The following is a 20051-nucleotide window of genomic DNA, read 5'->3' on the forward strand; positions in this document are numbered from 1 at the left end:
TAGGTGGGGTACGGCGGGACTGCCCCACCCCCGGAGCCCCCAGCCATCCAGAAGGACAAAGAAAGGGCTTCCCCGCTGCCCACCCAGGTTGGCTACTCCTGCGATGCTGTTTGTCTTTAAGACAATGGCGACAGGAGGGGCGCCTGAGTGGTTCAGTCGGTTAAGCTTCCGACTTTGGCTCAGGTCATGATCTCAAGGCTTGTGAGCTCAAGCCCCGCGTTGGGCTCTGTGCTGACCCGCTGGGAGCCTGGAGGCTGCTTCGGATTCTGTGTCTCCCGCTCTCTCTGCCCCTCCCCCACTTGTGCTCTGTCTCTCTCTCATGTCCTCAACAGGAGAATCTCTCAGAACATGCTGCTCTCTTTTTGTTTGGGGTGTAAGCAAAAGTGACAGGGGTTTAGGGGCCTTGGCAAAATGCCTGCTCCTCAAATTAGTCCCCCCCCCCCCCGAAGAAATGCCAGGAGTATTTATCTTGGCTGCTCTAGAAGCCTCTGTCCCGCCCAGAGCCAGAACCGGGGTGGGGCTCTGAGGCTCAGTGAGGGGAGGGGAAGGCCCATCGAGTGGATTCCATGAAGCCCCCTCAGTGCGCACTGCCTGCCAGGCATGGGGCGCGGTCAGCCATCCAGTGGGGCCGGGACTGGCGCAGGGACGGGCTGCCCTCACACTCCTACGGCAGCCTGCTGCACTCTCGTGTGGCATTCTTGTCCCCAGTTTCTCTAACCCCAGATAAATCTGCCTCCCCATAGCTCCCCTGTTGGATGCCAAGCCCACGGCCCATGGCACACTGGTGTTCCTCCTGTCCTGTGACGGGCGCAAGATGTGACCCCTGCGGAGCCCTTGCTCTCTTTACCTGATGGTTCTTTGGCCACGCTAGCAATGGCATTCGGTGTGTCGGTTCCCACTTTCCGGAACACGTGCTTACTCCGGGGCCCATTTTACAGGTGGTAATAACTGGGGAAGTGGGGCTAGCCTGGGGCCACACTGTCAGCCAGCGGCCACGCTGGGGTCAGAACGTTTTTGAAGTTTCCGGATCACCCTCCCTCCCCCACCCCTACCCCCAAGCAGCAAGCACTCACATGTGGCCCCCAGGCCGGTCCTCCCTGGTCAGCATTCCCTCCTTCTCCATCAGCATCTGCCGGAAAGTCCTGACCTTCTGTCGGGTCTCCTCCTCCGAGTACCTGCAGGGGCACAGGGAGGGTGAGGGCTGCCCTCTTGGCTTTCTTTCCCTCCCCCCCCCCCCCCGTCCCCCTCATCACAAGTGCACCTTCCAGCTTGCAAAGACCTGTCTGAGGTCACACGACCAAGCAAGGCTCTCAGCCCTGGGGAAGCTCAAGGCTTTTTGCGCCAAACCAGACAATCAACCAACTAAACAAACAAGCAACAACCAGCCAAACAAATGGACCAAAAAAAGGGAAGAGTTGTCCCGGGAGGTGGGGGAAGGGGGGGAGACTGTGGGGAGGAAGCTGTGCCCTTCCTCCTGGTCCCCCCCACTCCCAGGGCAGGTCACCCTCCCACGTCCAGGCCGCAGTCACTCTCTGGAGACGTTTTAAGGGAGAAGTGAAGGTCCAGGACTTTTCCGCTTTCCTGATCCTTACAATAGCCTTGGGAAGTCCTCAACTCATCCCAACCTCTGCAAGAGCGAGGCTGCAAGCGGCTTGTCCCAGATCCCAGTACCAGATCCATTGCTTCCCTGTTTTGGGGGGGGAGGTGGGTGAAGGCTGGTCTTTTTTTTTTTTTAATGTTTATTTATTTTTGCAGAGGGAGGGGGAGAGAGAGAGAGAGAGAGAGAGAGAGAGAGTGAGCGGTCAGCACAGAGCCCGATGCCGGGCTTGAACCCACAAACTGTGAGATCATGACCTGAGCCGAAGTCGGACACTTAACCGACTGAACCACCCGGGAGCCCCAAGTCTGGTCTTGAATGGAGTCCCCCAACTTCTCTATTCCCTTCCCCCTCCCTCCCTAAGCCTGGGTTCAGGCTAAGGACCAAAGTCCAGAATTATCACCCTTGCTCCCACCCTGGGGTCAGTCGTCATCCCCTGTCACTGCATCCCTGTGACAGCCTCTTGGCTCCTCTGGCATTTCCCCCTCCAGCCTGTGTCCATGCTGCCCCCGGGGCAGGGTGTGGGGGCCTTCGCTCAGCCCCGTGCCCTGCGCCTGGCGCACAGCAGATATCGCAGATACCGTGTCTGTTGCCGGATGAATCTTGGCCTCCTAATCCCCTCACCCTCCCATCTCTGGGCTGCAGGTCATTGTCCTGGATGGAAAACATGGTGGCAAAATAGGACCGGGGTCCCGTCTTGTCTCTGTCCTTCACTCACCATCCGCTCTGTCCTCACAGCAGACCCAGGCCTCTGCACTCAGTTTGTCCATGAAAATGGCACGTTGTTGCCTCTCAGGGACCCCATCTCTGTCCTCCCCTCTCTTCTCCTACCCTCCTTCCCTCCCCTTCTCCAACAAGCATGTGGGATTGGCCCAGCCTTTCTGGAGAGCAATCTGGCAATTCCTTTCAAAAGCCAGAAGAAATGAGTACATCTTTTGCCTCACAAAATTAACTTCCTGGTTTAGCCAGTGGAAATAATCATGGCTAAGCACAAAGACGTGACTCATGGGCTGTTTACCGCAGGACAGATACCCCCGACCAGGTTAGGCTGTGTTTCCATAGCAACCTGTGCCTCCAGGTCCCAGCAGGTGGCTCCTGTGTTGTTACCTGTTGACCGACTCCGCTCTATCCTGCACTGGCTTGGGGGTTCCTGAGGGCAGAGACCTTGTCTGTCTGGATTGCCATTGTGTCCCAGCATCTGGCACCTTGCCTGCCACATGTGGCCTCCAAATTGCTTTGACAAATGAGTGACTGGTGACGGAGAGGCCTCGAACAGCTTGAAGGTTGGATGTTCGTTTTGGACACCTGACTCTGGTGGCTGCGTGGCTAGAGGCGGGGGATCTGGAGGCCGGGAGGCCGGCACTGGCTACTGCAGGGCTTTGTGTGGGAGACCGTGAAGTCAGAGCTGGGCAGTGGGCGTGGGGAGCGGGCGGGAGGACCCAGGGGAAGCAGTGGACAGCAAGGCATCCGGATGCAGGGTGGCTGGGACCTGGGGACCGCCTGCCGACTGGCTCATGCTCATCAATGTCCACCTCCGTCCCTGTTAGGCTCAGACTCGGGCATTTGGCTGCAGGTGCCTTGGCCTTGTTCGCTGGGCAGTGCAGAGCCCTTGGTCGGCTGGGCTGTCCCGGTGCCCGGGAAGAAGGGACGGTGGCCCCTTTTCTGAGCAGTGCAGGCACATGGGAACTGCTCCCTTCTCGCCTTCTCCTCAGGGGACCAGCTTGTCATTGGCACCAACATTGAGACAGACAGCGGAGGCCCTTCCACGCTGCCCAGACCCTGACTCGTGGATCTCTGGGTGGGAGAGACAGGCCGGCTGTCTCAGGCCATGGGGCCCTGGACCTGGTGGGGCTGGGGAGATGGCCCAAGAGCGAGGCTGGGCCACATCCTCAGTTGAGTGGGATGGGCTTCAGGCCAGGGCCCAGGTTCCCCAGACTCCTGGAGTCTATGGAGCATAGGGGGCCGGGAGGTAGGAGCAGGACTCAGGGTTCGCTAAGACCTGGAGCAGGACATGTGCAGGAATTTAGGGCCCATCCCAGAGCAGGCAGGTCTGAGGCAAGTTGACGAACTTCAGCGCAGGCCACTGGGAGGCCGGGAGTGCTGGATTGAATCGACTTGGAGGCTTAGGGAGGACCCCTCTATGCCCCAGGGCATCTTGCTAGGAGAAGCTGGGGACCCAGGGATGACCGTCTGGTTACTGGGCAAAGAGGTGTCAGGTACAACCTCTGCCTTCAAGTCTCCTGTTCCCTCGTATCTCTTGAGGTCAGCCCTCAGCTGAGGCCACGTTGGACAGTGATTAAGGGAAGAGGTCCGAGAACCAGGCGGTCCTGCGTTTGAGTCCTGGCACCCCCCATTTTCTAGCTCTGTGACCTTGACCTCTACATCTGTGAAAAGGGACAGTAACTTGTCTTTCAAGGCTGTCACAAGGATTAAGGGAAATGATGCTTACAAAGCACTCTGCGCAGTGCGTGGCACATAATAGCTGCCCAATAAATAGTAGTGACCAAGGACCCTTTGTCCCAGAGCAGGAGGGACCGAGGGTCTAGCTGTCCCAGGCTCCCTGCCTTCTTCCACCCTACACCCCTGCCAGGTCAGCAGTGTCCCAGGTCGGGAATCACCTCCGGTCCATCTCCCTGTTCTCCCAGAGGCAAAGGCCGAGGTAGGGAGGCTGCTACCCCGTCCTTGTGAAGGTGGCAGTGCCTGCCATGCAGAGGCCTGGCGGCCGTGCCAAAGCCAGACTGGAAGTCGAAGGCTTGGCCAGGGGACTGGGGACAGGGACAGCAATGACACCTGTCTCAGTGCCCCAGCCGCCTGGCTCCGGCAATCTGGCTCCCTTGTCTCATCTCCACTCTATGGGCCATGAGGGAACGATGTGCCAAATTCGTCGTTGCTTCCTGGACCGCCCTCTGAGGCTGGGGCAGGGTGAGGGGACACTGCATTCAATTTTTTTTTAATGTATTTATTTTGAGAGAGAGAGAGAGAGAGAGCACACAAGCGACGGAGGGCCAGAGAGAAAGAGACAAAATCCCAAGCAGGCTCTGCACCATCAGCGCAAAGCCCGATGCGGGGCCTGAACTCCCAAACTGTGAGATCCTGACCTGAGGTGAAATCAAGAGCTAGACGCTCAACCAACTGACTGTGTTACGCAGGCGCCCCAGAATACTGCATTTTAAAAGAGGTCCTCAGAGTTGAAAATGTTTCATTCTGCCTGTCTCCACCCAGACTGGGATGCTCCTACGTAATCACTTCCTGGGTCCCTGGGTCACTCATTTGTTCTTGACTCCAGCTCAGAGAGGGTGGGCGGTTTTCCTCTTCCCATTTGACGGATTTGGAAACAGAACAGGGAGAAGGGAGGCTTCCAAGCTCCAAGCCCCAGAGCATGGCTCTGCCCGCCTCCGGGCAGAGGAAGGGGCACAGGTTGGGGCTGGGGTGGGAACAGCACATCACACAGGCGAGGGACTCTGTCCCTGGCCCCATGGTGATTGCAGGCTGCGTGAAGGTGATTCCAATGCAGCATCAATCACCAGTGAATTAGCCATCCATCCATCAATATTAAGGAAGGGATTGCTTTTTAATGGGGCCAAAGAATGTGTGTTCCTGTGACTAGTGGGAATATCTGTCAAATGCCTGAGAACCTGGTAAATAGACTCGAATGAACCAGTGTTTGTAGAAATGGATATTAATGACCGGATTTTGTAACAGAGCAAGGGTCCCCAGTGTTTGTGGAGCACCTTCTGGGGACTGGCTGGAGGTGGGAGAGCCCTGTACATCTTTAGCCCACAGGACGTAGAACAACTCCCAGTAGCCATAGCTTGCTCAGTTCTGGATTGTTGGGTTCCGGAGTGGCTGTGCCCTCCACTGACCAGGCTGCCGCCAGGGGTTTGGGGGCGGGGGGGCACTGGTGACTTGAGAGCTAGCTTTACAGGAGACTCCAGGCTAAGGACCATCTGGAGTGAGGGCTTGGGTAGGGTAAGGGGTCCTGACTGGAGACCTAGTGGGTGCGTCCCAGAGAGGCACGGTCCTTGATGCCAGGGGACCAACACTGAGGTCATGGTCAAATGACCTCTGCCTGACCATCCCCTCTGTGTGAGGCTGCCCTCATCCTGCGATGACCTTCTTGTGTGCCGTGAGGGTCTGGGGGCTCCTGGAGGAGAGGGAAATTCAGCCGGGGGAGGAGGCTTGGGAAGGGGAGGAGCACCATGAGAGGGGTGCCTTAGGGATTCCCTGGGAGGATGGGGCTCTTCAAGGGGGAGAGAGGGGGCTCAGGAAGGAGGTGGGGCTGTGGGAGGGGGAGGGGACAGTTTCCAAGAATGCAGCGCAGAAGGCTGGCCCTCTTCTGGCCCAGGCGCCCCTCCTGTTCCCTCAACTCGCCCACCTGCCTGTCAACCCTTCACTGCCCAAGTCGCCCCAACTTATTGGGATTTGCAGGTTGAAATGAGGTCCGTGGGCTCTCCTCTTCCCACCCCTACTTGACCCTGCCCCTGGGGATCTCATTTCCTCTGTCCACATCCACGGCTCATCAAACCTGGTTTCATTGCCAGCTGGAAGCCTCCTCTCCGTCTGCCTTCAGCTGCTTTCCATCCATTTATCCCTCTCGGCAGGGACCCCCCCCACCCCCACCTGGTCCCCAGCTGGAGATGAACACCAAGTCTCTGTGTCTCAGGGGCCCTGCCTGGCAGCCTCCCTGAGGACCCTGGATCTGGGCCCAGCCTTGGCTCTGCCTGCAGCCAGGGACTGTCTCTGTCTGAGTCTCAGTGTCTTCCTGGGCTCTATAGTGATGGTGAACCATGTCTTGGCTGCCTCTTGGGGAGCCCAGAGGCCTGGACGGACAAAGGCGAGGCTTAGGAGCACTTCTGTACACAGGCTGTCTGTCCCAGTGTGGCTCCGGGCCCCAGTGCACTGGGCATTTCCAACTTGTCAGCTCCCCAACAGTGCCAGTCTGATGGGCGGGCCCTGCTCCTCACTTTGACTCCCTCAACAGCCAGCCCAATAGTTTCAAAATCCTCAGGGTAGATACAAAATGGACACTCAAGACCACCAGCTTTCCTTAGAGCTGCACAAGTGGGAATGGCTTTGTTCTGTTTCTTTGCCTCCAGCCCCATGTGTCAGGCCTGTCCTGTATCCACTGGACTTTTGAGGAAAGTCCCTAAAAAGAGCCTTACTGACTGATTGATGCACAAGCCCCGGCGAACTCCTACTCATCCTTCAAGGCCCATTCGAATGTCTCCTCTCAGAATCTCTCCTCTGAGCTCCTGAAGTGCTTGGTCCTCTCCTGTCCTGTCCTTTAACCATGATTCCAATCCGTTTTATGCTGGAGTTGGCTCTGAACACGGTTGTCTCTCTTCTCAGTTGGGGAGGGAGTGAGGGGCAGTCTTTGAGGAAGTGACCCTGATCCAGCTCCAACATTGTGCAGCACGGTGGCTGGCGCACTTGTGTGTGTCCCTGTGACTGGGTCTGAACTGGACAGGTAACACTGAAGCTTCTGGGTGTGGCTGCTGGCTGGGGTTCCTCTGCTGAAACCACAGGTAGCCTTGTACTAAAAAAAGCCCATCGTCCCCTCTTGCCTGGCTGCAGCACCCACCTTGGCACAGTCCAGGAAGCTCAATAGAGTTGTTTCAGAGAAGGGGAAACTGAGACCTTGAGTTGGTTAGCATAGGTGTTTGCATGCTTCTCTCCCCCCCGGACTGGATGTTTCTGGAAGACATGGACTGTGTGTCTCCTTGGCTTCTGTGAATCTGAGCCTAGTTCAGAGCTTGACGTAGAGCAGGCGGCCAAGACGGTTGATAAATGAACGCAAGAAGGCAAGTTCTGGCCTTGCAGTGGCCCCACCTGGACTGGCTCCGAGTGCGGCCCCTCCCAGCCTGACTGCATCTCCGAGCCTCGCCCGGCCCCGCCCCGCCCCGCCCCGCCCCGCCCCGTGACCCGCCCCGCCCCGTGGCCCGCTCACCCTTGCTCCTCCATCATCTCCTGCAGCTCCATGCACTTGAGCTCCACGCGCCGCTTGCGCTCGTGGTCCAGGATCTCGCGATGCGCGCGCTTTACCAGGCCCGGCTCCGCGGCGCGCAGCTCCTCCTCGGCCCGCGGCCAGGTCCCCGAGGAGGCCCCCGGCTGAGGGAAGCCGTTTGCCGCGTCCGGTGGGGACGGCATGCCGGCCGCCCCGTTGTTCACGGTGGAGGACATGGCGGCTGGCCCCGGAGCCGCTGGCCTCGGCCCTGCGAGACAGACACAGACACCAGGCGGGATGGTCACTTCTCGGCCACCTGCTAAGCTCCTCTCCGCGCGGGTTAATCCTGGAGATTTAAAGGCCCACTCATGGCTCTAATCCGCTCCCCCTCAAGCTGCAGAGGGGGGCGGACGTCAGGTTAGCACCTTCGGGTCACGCCTCAGGGCATGAGGGGAGATTGGACCCCAGGCTTTCCCATCTGTAAAGTGGGTTCATGCAGGTTGGACTAGATGGCCTCTAAGGGCCCTGTGCTTGGAATAGTCCTCTCCAGGGAGGGACCTAGCAACCGCTTAAGGCAACCCTCTCTCCCCTGTACCAGTTCCTGGGCCTGAATTCTAGCCTCTGCTTGCAACTCCCTTGTGGTTGTAGGCAACCACATTGGTCTCTGGGAAAACGTGTTAGGTTGTTGTTGTTTTTTAAGTTTGGTTACTTGCTTGCTTATTTATTTGTTTGTTTGTTTATTTATTTATTTAAGTAATCTCTACACCCATCGTGGGGCTCGAACTCACAGCCCTGAGATCAAGACTCACATGCTCTTCACACAGAGCCAGCCAGGTGCCCCAGGTAAAATTTGTTTGTTTTATTTTTGTTTTTCCCTTCAGCCTCAGTTGAACCCCCCACCTCCTCCCCCCAAACACCCATTGTCCTGCTGGCCCATGCGGTCACGTGTGTCCCCAGCTCCCAGGGAAGCCCTGCGGAGATAGGAAGATGAAGTCAACTGCATTCCCACCACAGATGCAGGTTGCAGTTGATCTGACCAACTTTTCCAAAGCCATCCTTCCAGCGGTGGGCCAGATCCAGACTGAAGCCCCACAGGTCTGTCCCCTCCTTTGTTCTGGAAACACTGCTTCTTGAAGATACAACCAAACTGGCACTGACATTAGCTTTCCAGACAGCCACATCCTCCTGCAGGCTCAGGGCGAGGTGGGCGTCAGCATGTCTTGAAAGGTAAGACTCCACACTAGGCTCAAAGTAGAGTGGGCATACACACACGCGCAAGCACACGCACGCACACACGCGCACACACACACCAAGGACCTATCTTGACAGAGGGGAGGCACCTCCTGAGCTATTTCCATTTCCTTTCTCCTAGGCTCCAGCTAGTTGCTAAGCAACAGGGAGGCCTTCTTCCCAGCGAGTGGGATGGGAGAGAGGGAAGGGGTGGAGGGAGGTGGGAAGAAGGGATTGGGCATGTCTGGACATCCTGGATGGGGCCTTCCTTGCAACACAACCTCCCAATACACATTCCCCTCATGGGCCTCAGAGTGATGGGGTGGGAGGTGTTCAGAGCCACAAAACCTGGAAGGTAGCGAAGGGGACAGAGTGACACACAGGGATGATGAGGTGGCGATGAGAACATAAGCTCATGTGTCCATCCCCCTAAATCCCAAGTCCCTGGGTTCTAGGCCAGGCTCCTCACTCCCTGCTGTGTGACCCCGAGGATGTCACTGACCCTTTCCGAGCCTCTGGTCCCTACCTGTGCCTGGGAGGATCATCCAGATTTTTCAGGAGAGGAAGGCTTCTGGGACTTTGCAGACCAAACCTGTTCTTCTAAGCTCTCTCTCCATCCCTAAGCCCTGCCAGCTTCCTGCCTCTGTCCTAGCCCGGCCCTGCACCCCAGCTCCACCAGGGCCTCTCCTGGGGTCACCCACAAGCATCCCACACTCATCAAGCCCCACACAGAGCTCTGGGAGCCCTGTTCTCCACCTGCCTTGGCCATAGTGCTTGGCCCATGGGTGACCCTTCTGGCTGTTGGTCACCTGTGCCAGGAACACATGTGGAGCTTGGAGACCCCTGCTGCCCCGGCCCATCACAGCTCACCTGTCAGCAAGTTTGGTCCCCCATCCCTTCTTGGTATCACTTCCATTTATCCACTCGCTCCCCTCCTGTTGCCACCAAAATCCAAGCCCCTCACTCCGGTCTGCTGCTCCGGCATCCTGCCCGCCCCCCCCGCCCCCTCATCAGCAACCTGAGAGATCAGTCCAGGAGCAAATCAGACCGTGTCATGCCCTGAGTAACAGCTTCTGGTGGCTTCCGGTCGCTTAAAGTCGTGCCACGGCCTGCCTTCTGGTCTAGCTGTAACCACCCCACGGACACCCTGCCACACAGATTCCGCATCTCTCTTGTGTCCAGGCTTTTCCATTCAGTGCTCCCTTTCCCTGGGACTCCTTCTCTTCTCCTGACTCCTTTGTGTCCCCAGAGTCACCGCCCATAGGCATCACCACCTTCTCGAAGGCTTCCCTTAAACCCCGTGGCTGGTGCCGTCCTGCCAGAGCCCTTGCCGCTCACTGTTGTCACTGTGGACTCACGGCTCTGGCTCCCTCTGTGCTGGGGACAGTTTGGCTTTCAACTCCTAGTGCCAGCAAAGTGCCTGAGCAAGCGGGCGGTGCCCAGTGCACGTGGATGGAACAAACAGAAGATATCACAACACGAGGCGGGACAGAGGACTACCTGGTATAGTCCTTAATATGGGTTGCAAGATCCCTTCGCATTTTGCCTTACGCTGTCCTGCAACTTTATCCCTTGCTACACCTCCTCCTGCAAACAACATCCAGCCCTTCGGCCTTGGTCATCTGTCCCAAAGCATGTGCTCACTCCTTTGTGTCCTATGGTTCCCCTATGCTGGGATTCCATTTCCTCACTTTTCCACCTGGGGGACTTGTGTTCATCCTTCAGGGCCCAGCCCAGATGTCACCGCCTCCGGGAAGCTGTCCCTGCTTCTGAGGACGGGTGAGTCATTATCTCCTTGTGATCCAGCTCTGTCCTCACCTCTATAGATAACGGAAGTTCGACTTGTTCTTTGCATCTGACCCCCCTTCTGAACTGTGAGCGCTTTGGGGGGATGGATCCCTTCTTTCTGGTTCCCCAGAGCCTACCCAGCACTGGCAATGGAAGAGGCGTGCTGAGGGTATAGGGATAAAGTGTTTAGGCCTCGGGGGAGCCAGGTTCTGAGTGATGCTGCTTTGCACTCTTTCCTTCTGACATGGGCGTGGTGCCCTTGCCTAGAAGTTTGTTTGAGCTCCTTGAAGGGAGGGGAGGGGAAGCTGGTGGGAGCAGTGCTGAGCACACATCTCCAGACCCCGAGCTGTTCTATCCCTAGAATCAGGAGAACGCCCGGCTAAGTAAGATTGCTAGACTGTCCAGGTAATCTTTCAGACGTGTCTCTAAGAAGTAAAAGAGAGAGGTGCGTAGGCATGGGGGCAGGGACAGTCTGGATTTCACTAGGACAGACGGTGGATTCTCCTAGCTTCACCTGGTGAGTTGGAGGCCACTAGACAGGAATCAGAGGCAGGTATTGGAGGACGACCCCTGAACCCCAAGACGAGGGGCCAGGCCCCTAAGAGTCATTGCACGTGAAACCCGCTTCTTTCCAAGTTGCAGTTGCTGGGCCTGCGGACCAGGGAGTTGCTGCAGACACACGGTCTCTCTGAGAGGCATTTGACATTATTTTTTATGGAATCCCTGTGAAATTGCATAAAGAGAGAGAAAGATTGCGATTTATTGGAACTAATATCCTGTTCTGCACCGTTGTAATTGGCGGATAGATTGACCTGTGCTCAAAGGGAGCTGATTAATGGGTTGATGTCACATTAGATGGAGGTATTTAGTGAAGGACCACAGGACAGGGCTCTGTCCTCACCCATGTCTGATCCAGTATGTTCACCACTGACTGGATGGAACATTGATAATCTGATGATCAGATTCATAGAGGACAGCATGTGGGAAAGCTTCTAAATACAATCAGTTTCTAGAAGGACTCAATAGGCTGGAAAGATGGGAGGAATTGAAGAAGGTTGAGCAGGACAGTGAGAAATCCCTCACTTGGAAACTGGATCCCGAATTCACTTTCTAAAAATGGGATAGACATAATTTAAAGCAGCGTATTTAGAAAGGATTTAGGGGTTTTTCAATGGTCACGGACCCAATTTGAGTCAGTATCATAGCGTGGTGCTAGAAGTGCGTGTTCTCTTAGGCTACATCAACAAAAACACAATGTCTAGAAGGGGGAGGTGATAAGAATATACAGGTGGTCAGAATCCCCATCTCGAAATACTTGAAGGATGGTGGAGGATTTAGGCCAAACCTGGCTGAATCTGTGGGGAAGCTTGTTAAAATGAGGTAGGGCTTCCAGATTTGGCAAATGAAAATACAGGATGCACAGTAAAATTAAACTAGAAATTCATGAATTTCACATTTGGGGCATACTTATACCAAAAAAATTCCTTGTTTATCTGAAATTCAGAAAGTTTTTAAGAGGGAATCTTTTTTTTTTTTTAATTTTTAAAAAATGTTTACTTATTTACGAGAGAGACAGAGACAGAATGCGAGTGGGTTAGGGGCAGAGAGAGAGGGAGACACAGAAGCAGAAGCAGGCTCCAGGCTCTGAGTTGTCAGCACAGAGCCCGATGCAGGGCTCGAACTCACGAGCCGTGAGATCATGACCCGAGCCAAAGTCGGACGCTCAACCGACTGAGCCACCCAGGGGCCCCAAGAGGGAATCTTTTTTTTAATGCTTATTTATTTTTGAGAGAGGGAGAGCGAGGGTGGGGCAGAGAGAGAGAGAGAGAGAGGGAGAGGGAGAGGGAGAGGGGATCTGAGGCAGGCTCCGTGCTGATGGCAGAGAGCCCGATGTGGGGCTGGAACTCACAAACCATGACATCATGACCTGAGCTGAAGTCAAGAGTCAGACGCTTAAACGACTGAGCCACCCAGGCACCCCTGAAATTCAAATTTAACTGGGTGTCTTATATCTTATATGTCTATCCTACCTGGGACCCACCCCAGACCTACTGAATCCAAGTCTCTGGGGCATTGTTAATGTTTGCCCAGTGATTCTGATACAAACTATCTCTGGACCGGCAGTTGGGGGCTGGCGTCTAGAACAGCAGTGCTAAATTTTATTAGGCGTCAAAGTCACCCAGAGGGTTTGTTAAAACACAGCTTCAGAGTTTCTGATTCAGTAGGTCTGGGGTGGTGTCTGAGAATTTGCATTTCTAACAAGTTCTCAAGTGCCCTTGATGCTGTGAGTGAGTCCTCGATCACACTGAGAAGAGGAAAGACCTAGACAATCTGGGCTGCTCCAGAAGAAAGCCAGGACTCCTGCAGGGAAGTAGTCTAGAGCAGACTTCAGCTAAGTCCGAGACAGGATTTTTTTGGTTTTTTTCCTAGCAATCAAACCTTGAAAAAAACAACAACTAAGCAGTTCATTTCATCCCAGGATAAGTGAATTCCCCATCACAGGAATGTTCCAACACGAGATAGACGTTATACTCACTCAGCAAATACCCACCCAGCATCTACTCTGGGCCTTACCCTGTGAAAGTCTGGGAGCTCATGGGCTGGGTTGGGAGACCAGTGGTGTAGTGTGATCAAAGGATTCGAGGAGTTTCTGCAGCTCAACCTGGTTGGTCAGGGATGGCTTCCCAGAAGGGGTGAGGCAGGGCTGGAGACAGGGACACTAAAGCACATGAGGCCTGGACCTCAATTCAAGAAATAAATGGATGCGGGCGACTGGGTGGCTCAGTCAGTTAAGTGTCCAACTCTTGATTTAGGCTCAGGTCATGATCTTATGGTTCATGAGTTCAAGCCCCATGTAGGACTCTGCACTGAGAGTGCAGTGCCTGCTTGGGATTCTTTCTCCCTCTCTCTCTGTACCTCTCCTGAAAATAAATAAATAAACTTAAAAAGAAAGGAAAGAAAGAAAGAAAGAAAGAAAGAAAGAAAGAAAGAAAGAAAGAAAAGGAAGGAAAGGAAGGAAGAAATGAAAGGAAGAAAAGAAAAAAGAAAAGAAAGAAGGAAGGAAGGAAGGAAGGAAGAAGGAAGGAAGGAAGGAAGAAAGAAATGGGTAGATTTGGCGGGACCATGACTGGCTGGATGTAGGACAGGGGGAAGTGTCTTGAATGACAGTGGGTCTCTAGCTTGGGAGACCGGATGGATGGTGCAGGCCATTTACTGTGATGGGGAGCGTGGAGGGCAAATGAGGGGTGCGTCGGGAGAGAGGAGCTTGTGGGGGTCAAGCAGGCAGATGTGGGGCCTGAGCCATAACATGTTGAGGTCCGTGGGGACATTCACACTGAGTCCTTTAGAGGTGGAGCAGAAAATGGGAAATGTTTTCTCTGCTGCTGATTGGCTGTGAGACCCCGAGGAAGTCACTCTCCCTCTCTGGACGATGAGGACACTGGACTCAAAGGTCCCGTGGGTCCTTTCTTACTCTAGAAATCTAGGTAATGCTAACTCGTATATATACTGCCAAGCCTTCAGCCCATCCTCTTCCTGCTGATGTAGTCAGTGGTCAGAGCCACACCAGCCACCTCGAGAGCTCAGCCCCGAGGCTGTCCTCAGCACTGGGTCAGGTCCCACAGGCCAGCCACACCCATGTGCACATGAAGTCATGGAACTCTAATTTAATGCCGGCGGGCAGGGGAGCATCTCCTCTCTTGCTGGCCAGGAAGTGAGTCCAGGGCCAGAGCCCTGACGGAGTCCCTGGGCTTGCCTCCTTTCCTCAACCCAAGCCGGGCTCCGCTGAGGCCTGGCTGAGAACAGGATGGAACACTTTCTGGCTACTGGTACCTCCAAGTCCAGTTCTGCTGGTAGAGATTAAGTGAAAGTGAAGCAGCCCTTCTGTGCTGTGGGGTCCAGTCTGCTGACAGGGCCGGAGGCCTCTCAGCTAATGAGATCATCACTCACCCCGGGGCTCAGAGGGGTAGGACGCTCAGGTCAGTAGCGACCTGGCCAGGCCTGGGAGAGGCGGCCGCAGGACACATATGCGTCTGAGGGGGAGCGTGGGCCCTGTCCTGGGGAACTCTGGTTTGATGGGGAGACAGGGTGGCTCTTTGGGAACTCATGAGCTGAGTGTCATGTGACTGAAACTCTGTGCCTCAGTTTCCTTGCCTGTAAGATGGAACTAATGATAGCATCCTCCCCAGAGATTTGCTGTAAAGGACTAACCCCTGGGAAACGGTATCACAGTGGGTGCCTAGCGTGCAGCGAATACTGGTGGTTGTTGACTGTCCTCTTTTTGGACACGGTGGGTGTGAGGAATCCCCGGAAATCTGGGTGAAGATGTCTAGGAAGCCTCAGGTCAGGGGATCTGGCACTTGGGAGCCCATAACCTGGGCCTGATTTGGGGGTTGTCATTACATCGGGAAGACTGAAACCCCAGAGTGAACCAGGGAGTTAATTGTAGAGGGAGGAGAGGGCAGAGGCCGGCCAGGGCAGGGGATGGGCACCATTCCAGGGGGCTTGCCGGACTGACCCCGACCGCTTTCCCTTCTCTCCCTACAGGCCACTTTTCCCCCTCTCCATCTTCTCAGCCCCCAGCACCGGGGCACCCCAAGGCAGGCCCCCAGGGTCTGCCTTTGCTCCTGGGGTTCAGAAACCTATCTGGCCCAGAGCACAGCACCCTTCTCCTGGGGGCTCGTTTCCCTGCCCCTGCGCACCAGAGACCCACCTTCCCAGCGATAGTGCCAGGACTCAGGGCCACCACCCCCTCAAGGTACAGGCCACAGCTTCAAGCAAGCTCTAGATCCATGGCCACGCACAATTTAACCGCCATCTTGCCAGTAAGGTCCTTCCGCTGTCTCCTGTTGGCCCAGGACAGGGATGGGGGGTAGACAAGAAGACTCTGAATTCAGAGTCAGAAGACTTGAGCCTGAATCCCAGTTCTATCGCTTCTGTGTGGGTGACCAAGGGAAGTCATTAAACCTCCCCAAGCCTCAAGTTTTCTCATCTGTAAACTGAAGACAATACTCCCTACTTGATGACGTGGTAGGATCATTCATTCTTTCAGTGACATGCTTGTTATGAAGACAGATCCTGATTTCCATGCTGGGGGAGCAAAAAGAGAGACCAGAGAGGGCCTGTCTTTGCTGGTGATGCTCAGAGAAGGCTTCACAAAGGCAGGGATGTTTGAACTGGCCCTTTGAAGGGTGAGTCTTGTCCATGTAAGGAAGGGGGAGCACAGGCAGGGCAAAGCACGGGCTGAGGGCAGAGAGACGGCAGGGTCCAGGGACCTGGGACTAGGAGGGGCAGGATGGCATGGCCTGCATGATGGGGTGCAGGCGGGGTCTGTGAACACAGGGTGAGCCCGTTGTGTGGAGAGGGCAGTGGGGAGGGACACACCTCCTGAGTTTCCTGGAGGAAAAAAATTTCTTGGTGGTTATCAGAAACGTGACGGACCTTACCCACAGGAAACCCAGGTACTTAGGTTGTGAAACTGGGTCCAGGTCTTTGTAGAAGGAAGTGTGCAACAATAATTGTGTGTCAAGATATTTTATGAAGCTGGAAAAGAAAGACCATCTCCACTGTGCAGAGGAATCCAGGTGTGCCCCTAGCCTCCTCCCACCCTTGGCACTGACGCTATTAACCCCTCCCTTCCCTGTGGGGACCCTTCTCCAAACCTCCAGCCCGCAAGCATGAGCATGGGGAGGGGGGTAAAGATAATCAAGTAGTGGGTGCAACAAACTGGAAGACCTATGCTGTCCAGGCAAGAGGGTGGGGCTGGGGGCCACGGGCCACGGGGCCAGGTAACAGCACCCTCAACTCTAGGTTCGGGTCACTCATTCGTGTCATAGCTATTCAGCAAGTGGCCCCTCCAGGGCCCCTCAGAGGATAAGAGATGCAGGCGAAAATGTACCGATGCCTAAGATATAGCAAGATAAGTACTGGGATGGGAGATGTGGCAGAGACATCAACTGAGCTGGGGTGTGTGGGGAGGGGCATAGCTGGGAGGTCTTCCTGGAGGCGAGATCATGAAGTGGAAGTAGGAGCTGGTGGGACAAAGAAGGGAAGGAAGGAAGTTGTGGGCACAGTGTGGGGGTGCGTGGGAAGAAGGCTTGGAGAGGAAAGAGGGAAGAGCATAGGCCTGTGCAGGGCTGAGCACAGCGGGCCAGGGGGCTGGGGAGTGGGAACCAAGGAGCTAGGATCATACCCTGCAGGCAATAGGAAGTCAGTGAAGGCTGTTGAGCTGGGGAGGTCATGGTCAGATTTGCATTTTGGAAAGCTCTCTCTTGCCGCCCAGTGCCCTCACTCTTGGTGATCCCTGCCCTTTGGATGGAGCGGTCTGGCCCTAAGGGACAGCCCGATGCACGTTAGCCAGGCGCAGACCAGCAAGTGGCCGAAGAGCCAGCCCGTGTTCAAGTCACCTACTGTGTGCCTTAAAACGACTTAACCTCTGTGCTCAGTTTCCTCATTCGTAAAATGGGATTCATATAAATACCTACACCCCTCCCCTGCTTAGGGGTGACGTAATTCCCCTTTAAATTAAGGGTACACAGTAAGTTCTATGAGTAAGTGTTAACCGCTAGTTTTCCCCATAAATGATGCCAACCGGTCTAAACCACGACAGGCGTGAGTTAACCAGTAAGGCATGTAGATCAGTCTAAATCAGAACAGGACCAGGTAGATGAGTACCTCTCCAAATCAGCACCAACTTGTAAAGACGGGCCAACAAGGCGGCTTTTCACAGCCAGCCACCCACTGAGACCAGTACCTGCTGCGGCAGGAGGCCTGGGAGGAAGTACTCAGCCAGCCTGGCAACGAGAGGGTTAGCAGCGTGAGCTTCCTCCCTGCCTTGGAGCCTCTCTTGGGAGGTGCTGGCACTGCTATTTGTTACCCAACCCTCGAGAAGACGCGGCAGGGGGGAGGGAGAATCGCTGAAAGCCTTCCTTTCAATTATTCAGCAGTCAGAGCTTCCTGCTGCCCCTGTTGGAGCCAGAGGCAGGCTCTGGCCGGAGCCCCTGGGCTGGGTCTGGCTGGGTTGGGCCTGGACGGCTGGTTCTAGGAGGGGCCGGCAGCCTGGCCCGTAGGGGTGCTGGCACCACAGCCTGGGCTGCAGCGCTCACTCGTGGTCCCACTCCGGTCCCCCCCATCCAAGCCCTGCACCGGGCCCCGGGCAGGGCTCTGAGCTGTCCCCTCCCTGCAGTCTGGGTCTGCCGTGGAATGGATGCGGCCGGGCTATCTGAGTCCCTAGAGCCAGGATGGGTTGTCCAGGGCAGGCAAGGGAGGGCGGGCAAGCCTACTGTCCACAGGACAAAGCCCAGGCAGCTTAGCTGGCCCTTGGGTCCTGAACAATCTGTCCAGGTACCCTGTGTCTCAGACGCACGACACTCTGGTCCACCTAAGAACACCCTGGCCCACGCTGCTCCCTCTGCCCCGAATGCCCTTCCCTTTCCGTTTTTTTTTCCTGTAAGACTCTGCGCAAGCATCACCTCCTCTAGGAAGCCTTCTGCAACCTCCACCGGGGGACGCTCCTCTGCTGTGCTCTCAGAGCCTTACCCACTGGCTACTACTCTCCAGTTCTCTTCGTCCTACTGTGACTGTTTGCTCCCTGGGCTAGTGAGGGCAGTGACTCCAAGGGCTCTCCAAGGGTAATATCCATCTTTGTGTCCCTTGTGCCCAGCACAGGGCTTGGCACAAAGCAACCGAGCTGTGAACCTTTATTAAACCATCTGTGACACTTTGCTGAAAGTCAGCCTGTGTTTGCACTGATGGGGAGCTCACTCCTTTTGTTTTTTTGTTTTTTTTTTTTGTTGTTGTTGTTTTTACCACTGCCAGAGACCTCAGCAGGAAAGGTCCCTGGTTACTGCTCTTAGTATGCCCAGACTTTGCATGTGCTCACGTTTTCACACAGGTCACATTGTCATATACTTTGTAAACCTTGGAGTTTAGCTTGTCTTGAATGGATACAAAGGACTTGCCCTGGGACCCAGGCCCCTGCCTATCAGCCCAGAACCTCTGTCCTTGCTCCTGTTGGCTCTGGTTTGGGTTCCCAGGGCAGAGGATTTCGGTGACCGGTCCCTAGAGACAAGGAGGCCTCGGCTTTCTGCTCCCTAGAGAGGAGCACACAGTACAGGCAATTCAGCCCAGGTGAGATCCGGTACAGACCAGTGTAGCCCAGGACAGGCCATGGAGAGCCTGAAGCTGGAGTTCAGACTGGGTACATCAACAGTGGACAGTGCGGGAACCCACAGACCCACGCAGATCAGTATTATAGACCAGTGGACCAGAGCAGGACGTGTAATACTGGTCGTTGACAATAACGCCGACCAGTTCAACCCGGAAGGCAGGCCTGTGTAGACCAGTGCTGAGACCACACAAACAAGGAGTTCATTAGTCTCCCTTCCCCTCACCCTAGTGGAACAAAGGAACGCATCCCACTCAGCCCACTCTACTTCTCTTCCGGGCCCTCGCTAGCCTTCGGGAGCTGCAGTCTTCAGCCGGGGAGCAGACAGTGTCCCTGTGGCTGCCTGAGCTAGAATGGGTATCTGAGGTTCGGGCATAGGGAGCCTGAGAAAGAAGCTTTGTATGGCTGACCTGTCACTGGTGGCATGGGCTGCCAGAGAGGTGATCTCTGTGTCCTGGGGAGGGTCCAAGCCAGGTGGCCTTGGTGAGGCATCCTAGGGAGAGGCATCTGTGTGCCGGGACTCCCTGCTCTCTGAGGACTCTTCCTAGTTGGCCTCTGGGGCTGAACGTGGAGTGAAGTCAGAGGAGCCCGTGGGCTGACATCAGCTTCCATTATCCCCTTTGCCCCCTTCTCCCCTCAAGGACCCGATCCTTCAGGCTCACACCCAGGAGCTGGGCCGAGGAAGGGCAAGATGAGCTAGAAGCTGTGTGACCAGATCTCTTTTCCTTTTTGAGCCTCAGTTTCCCCATCTGGACGAAGTGTCAGGAGCCTGGATACTACTGGGGCCAGGGAAGGGCTGGGCTCTGAGTCTCTGGCAGTCCAAGACTTAGAAGAATCAAAGTTGCTGGTGATGGGCAGCTCCAGGAGTAATCAGCCGGAGGGGTGTGTGCAGGACAGACAGACAAGCCCCTTCCACCCACTGGGGAGGGTGACAGGAGAAGCCAGGGCAGCTGCCTCCATTGCCCACACAATCTCATTATGGAAAATTCCCTCTATTGACTCAGCTCTAATCAAGCAGGCTGCCCTGGGCGTCCCCCCCAGGTTTCTGCTGGGCCGGGTGAGATCAAAGAGAGAGCCGGGCTGGGGGCTGGAGCCTCGCCTGCCATTCCCATCGATCCAGATGCGCCTCCTGTTGCTAGGCAACAGCCTCCAGTCTCTCCTGGTCCTTCCTCCCCCAGGGGCTGCAGGATCGGGCAGTAAGGGGAGAAGAGAGACCCCACATTTGTTCTCCAGGTCTTCCCTTACCAAGCTAGAGATCTCTGTCAAAAAGCCCTTCTCTTACCCAGGAAGCCACCCCCCTCATCCTGGCAGGTTGACCCTCCTGCAAA

General features: G+C 55.6%; 1 protein-coding gene across 1 annotated transcript in view; it reads right to left on the reverse strand.

The window, feature by feature from the left end:
• SRRM3 (serine/arginine repetitive matrix 3) overlaps positions 1-7777 on the reverse strand; it is a 33930-nt gene extending 26153 nt beyond the window's left edge. The window contains exons 1-2 of the mRNA XM_047089433.1: positions 7545-7777; positions 1074-1175 (exon numbers count right to left, since the gene is read on the reverse strand). Of these exons, the coding sequence (XP_046945389.1) occupies positions 1074-1175; positions 7545-7777 (335 nt within the window). The remainder of the gene's footprint in view (positions 1-1073; positions 1176-7544) is intronic.
• Positions 7778-20051: the final 12274 nt, after the last annotated feature.

The sequence above is a fragment of the Lynx rufus genome, unplaced genomic scaffold (assembly GCF_022079265.1).
Source record: "Lynx rufus isolate CCGP_SWC_20201006 ecotype Redwood Valley unplaced genomic scaffold, mLynRuf1.p SCAF_27, whole genome shotgun sequence".
Taxonomy (NCBI): domain Eukaryota; kingdom Metazoa; phylum Chordata; class Mammalia; order Carnivora; family Felidae; genus Lynx; species Lynx rufus.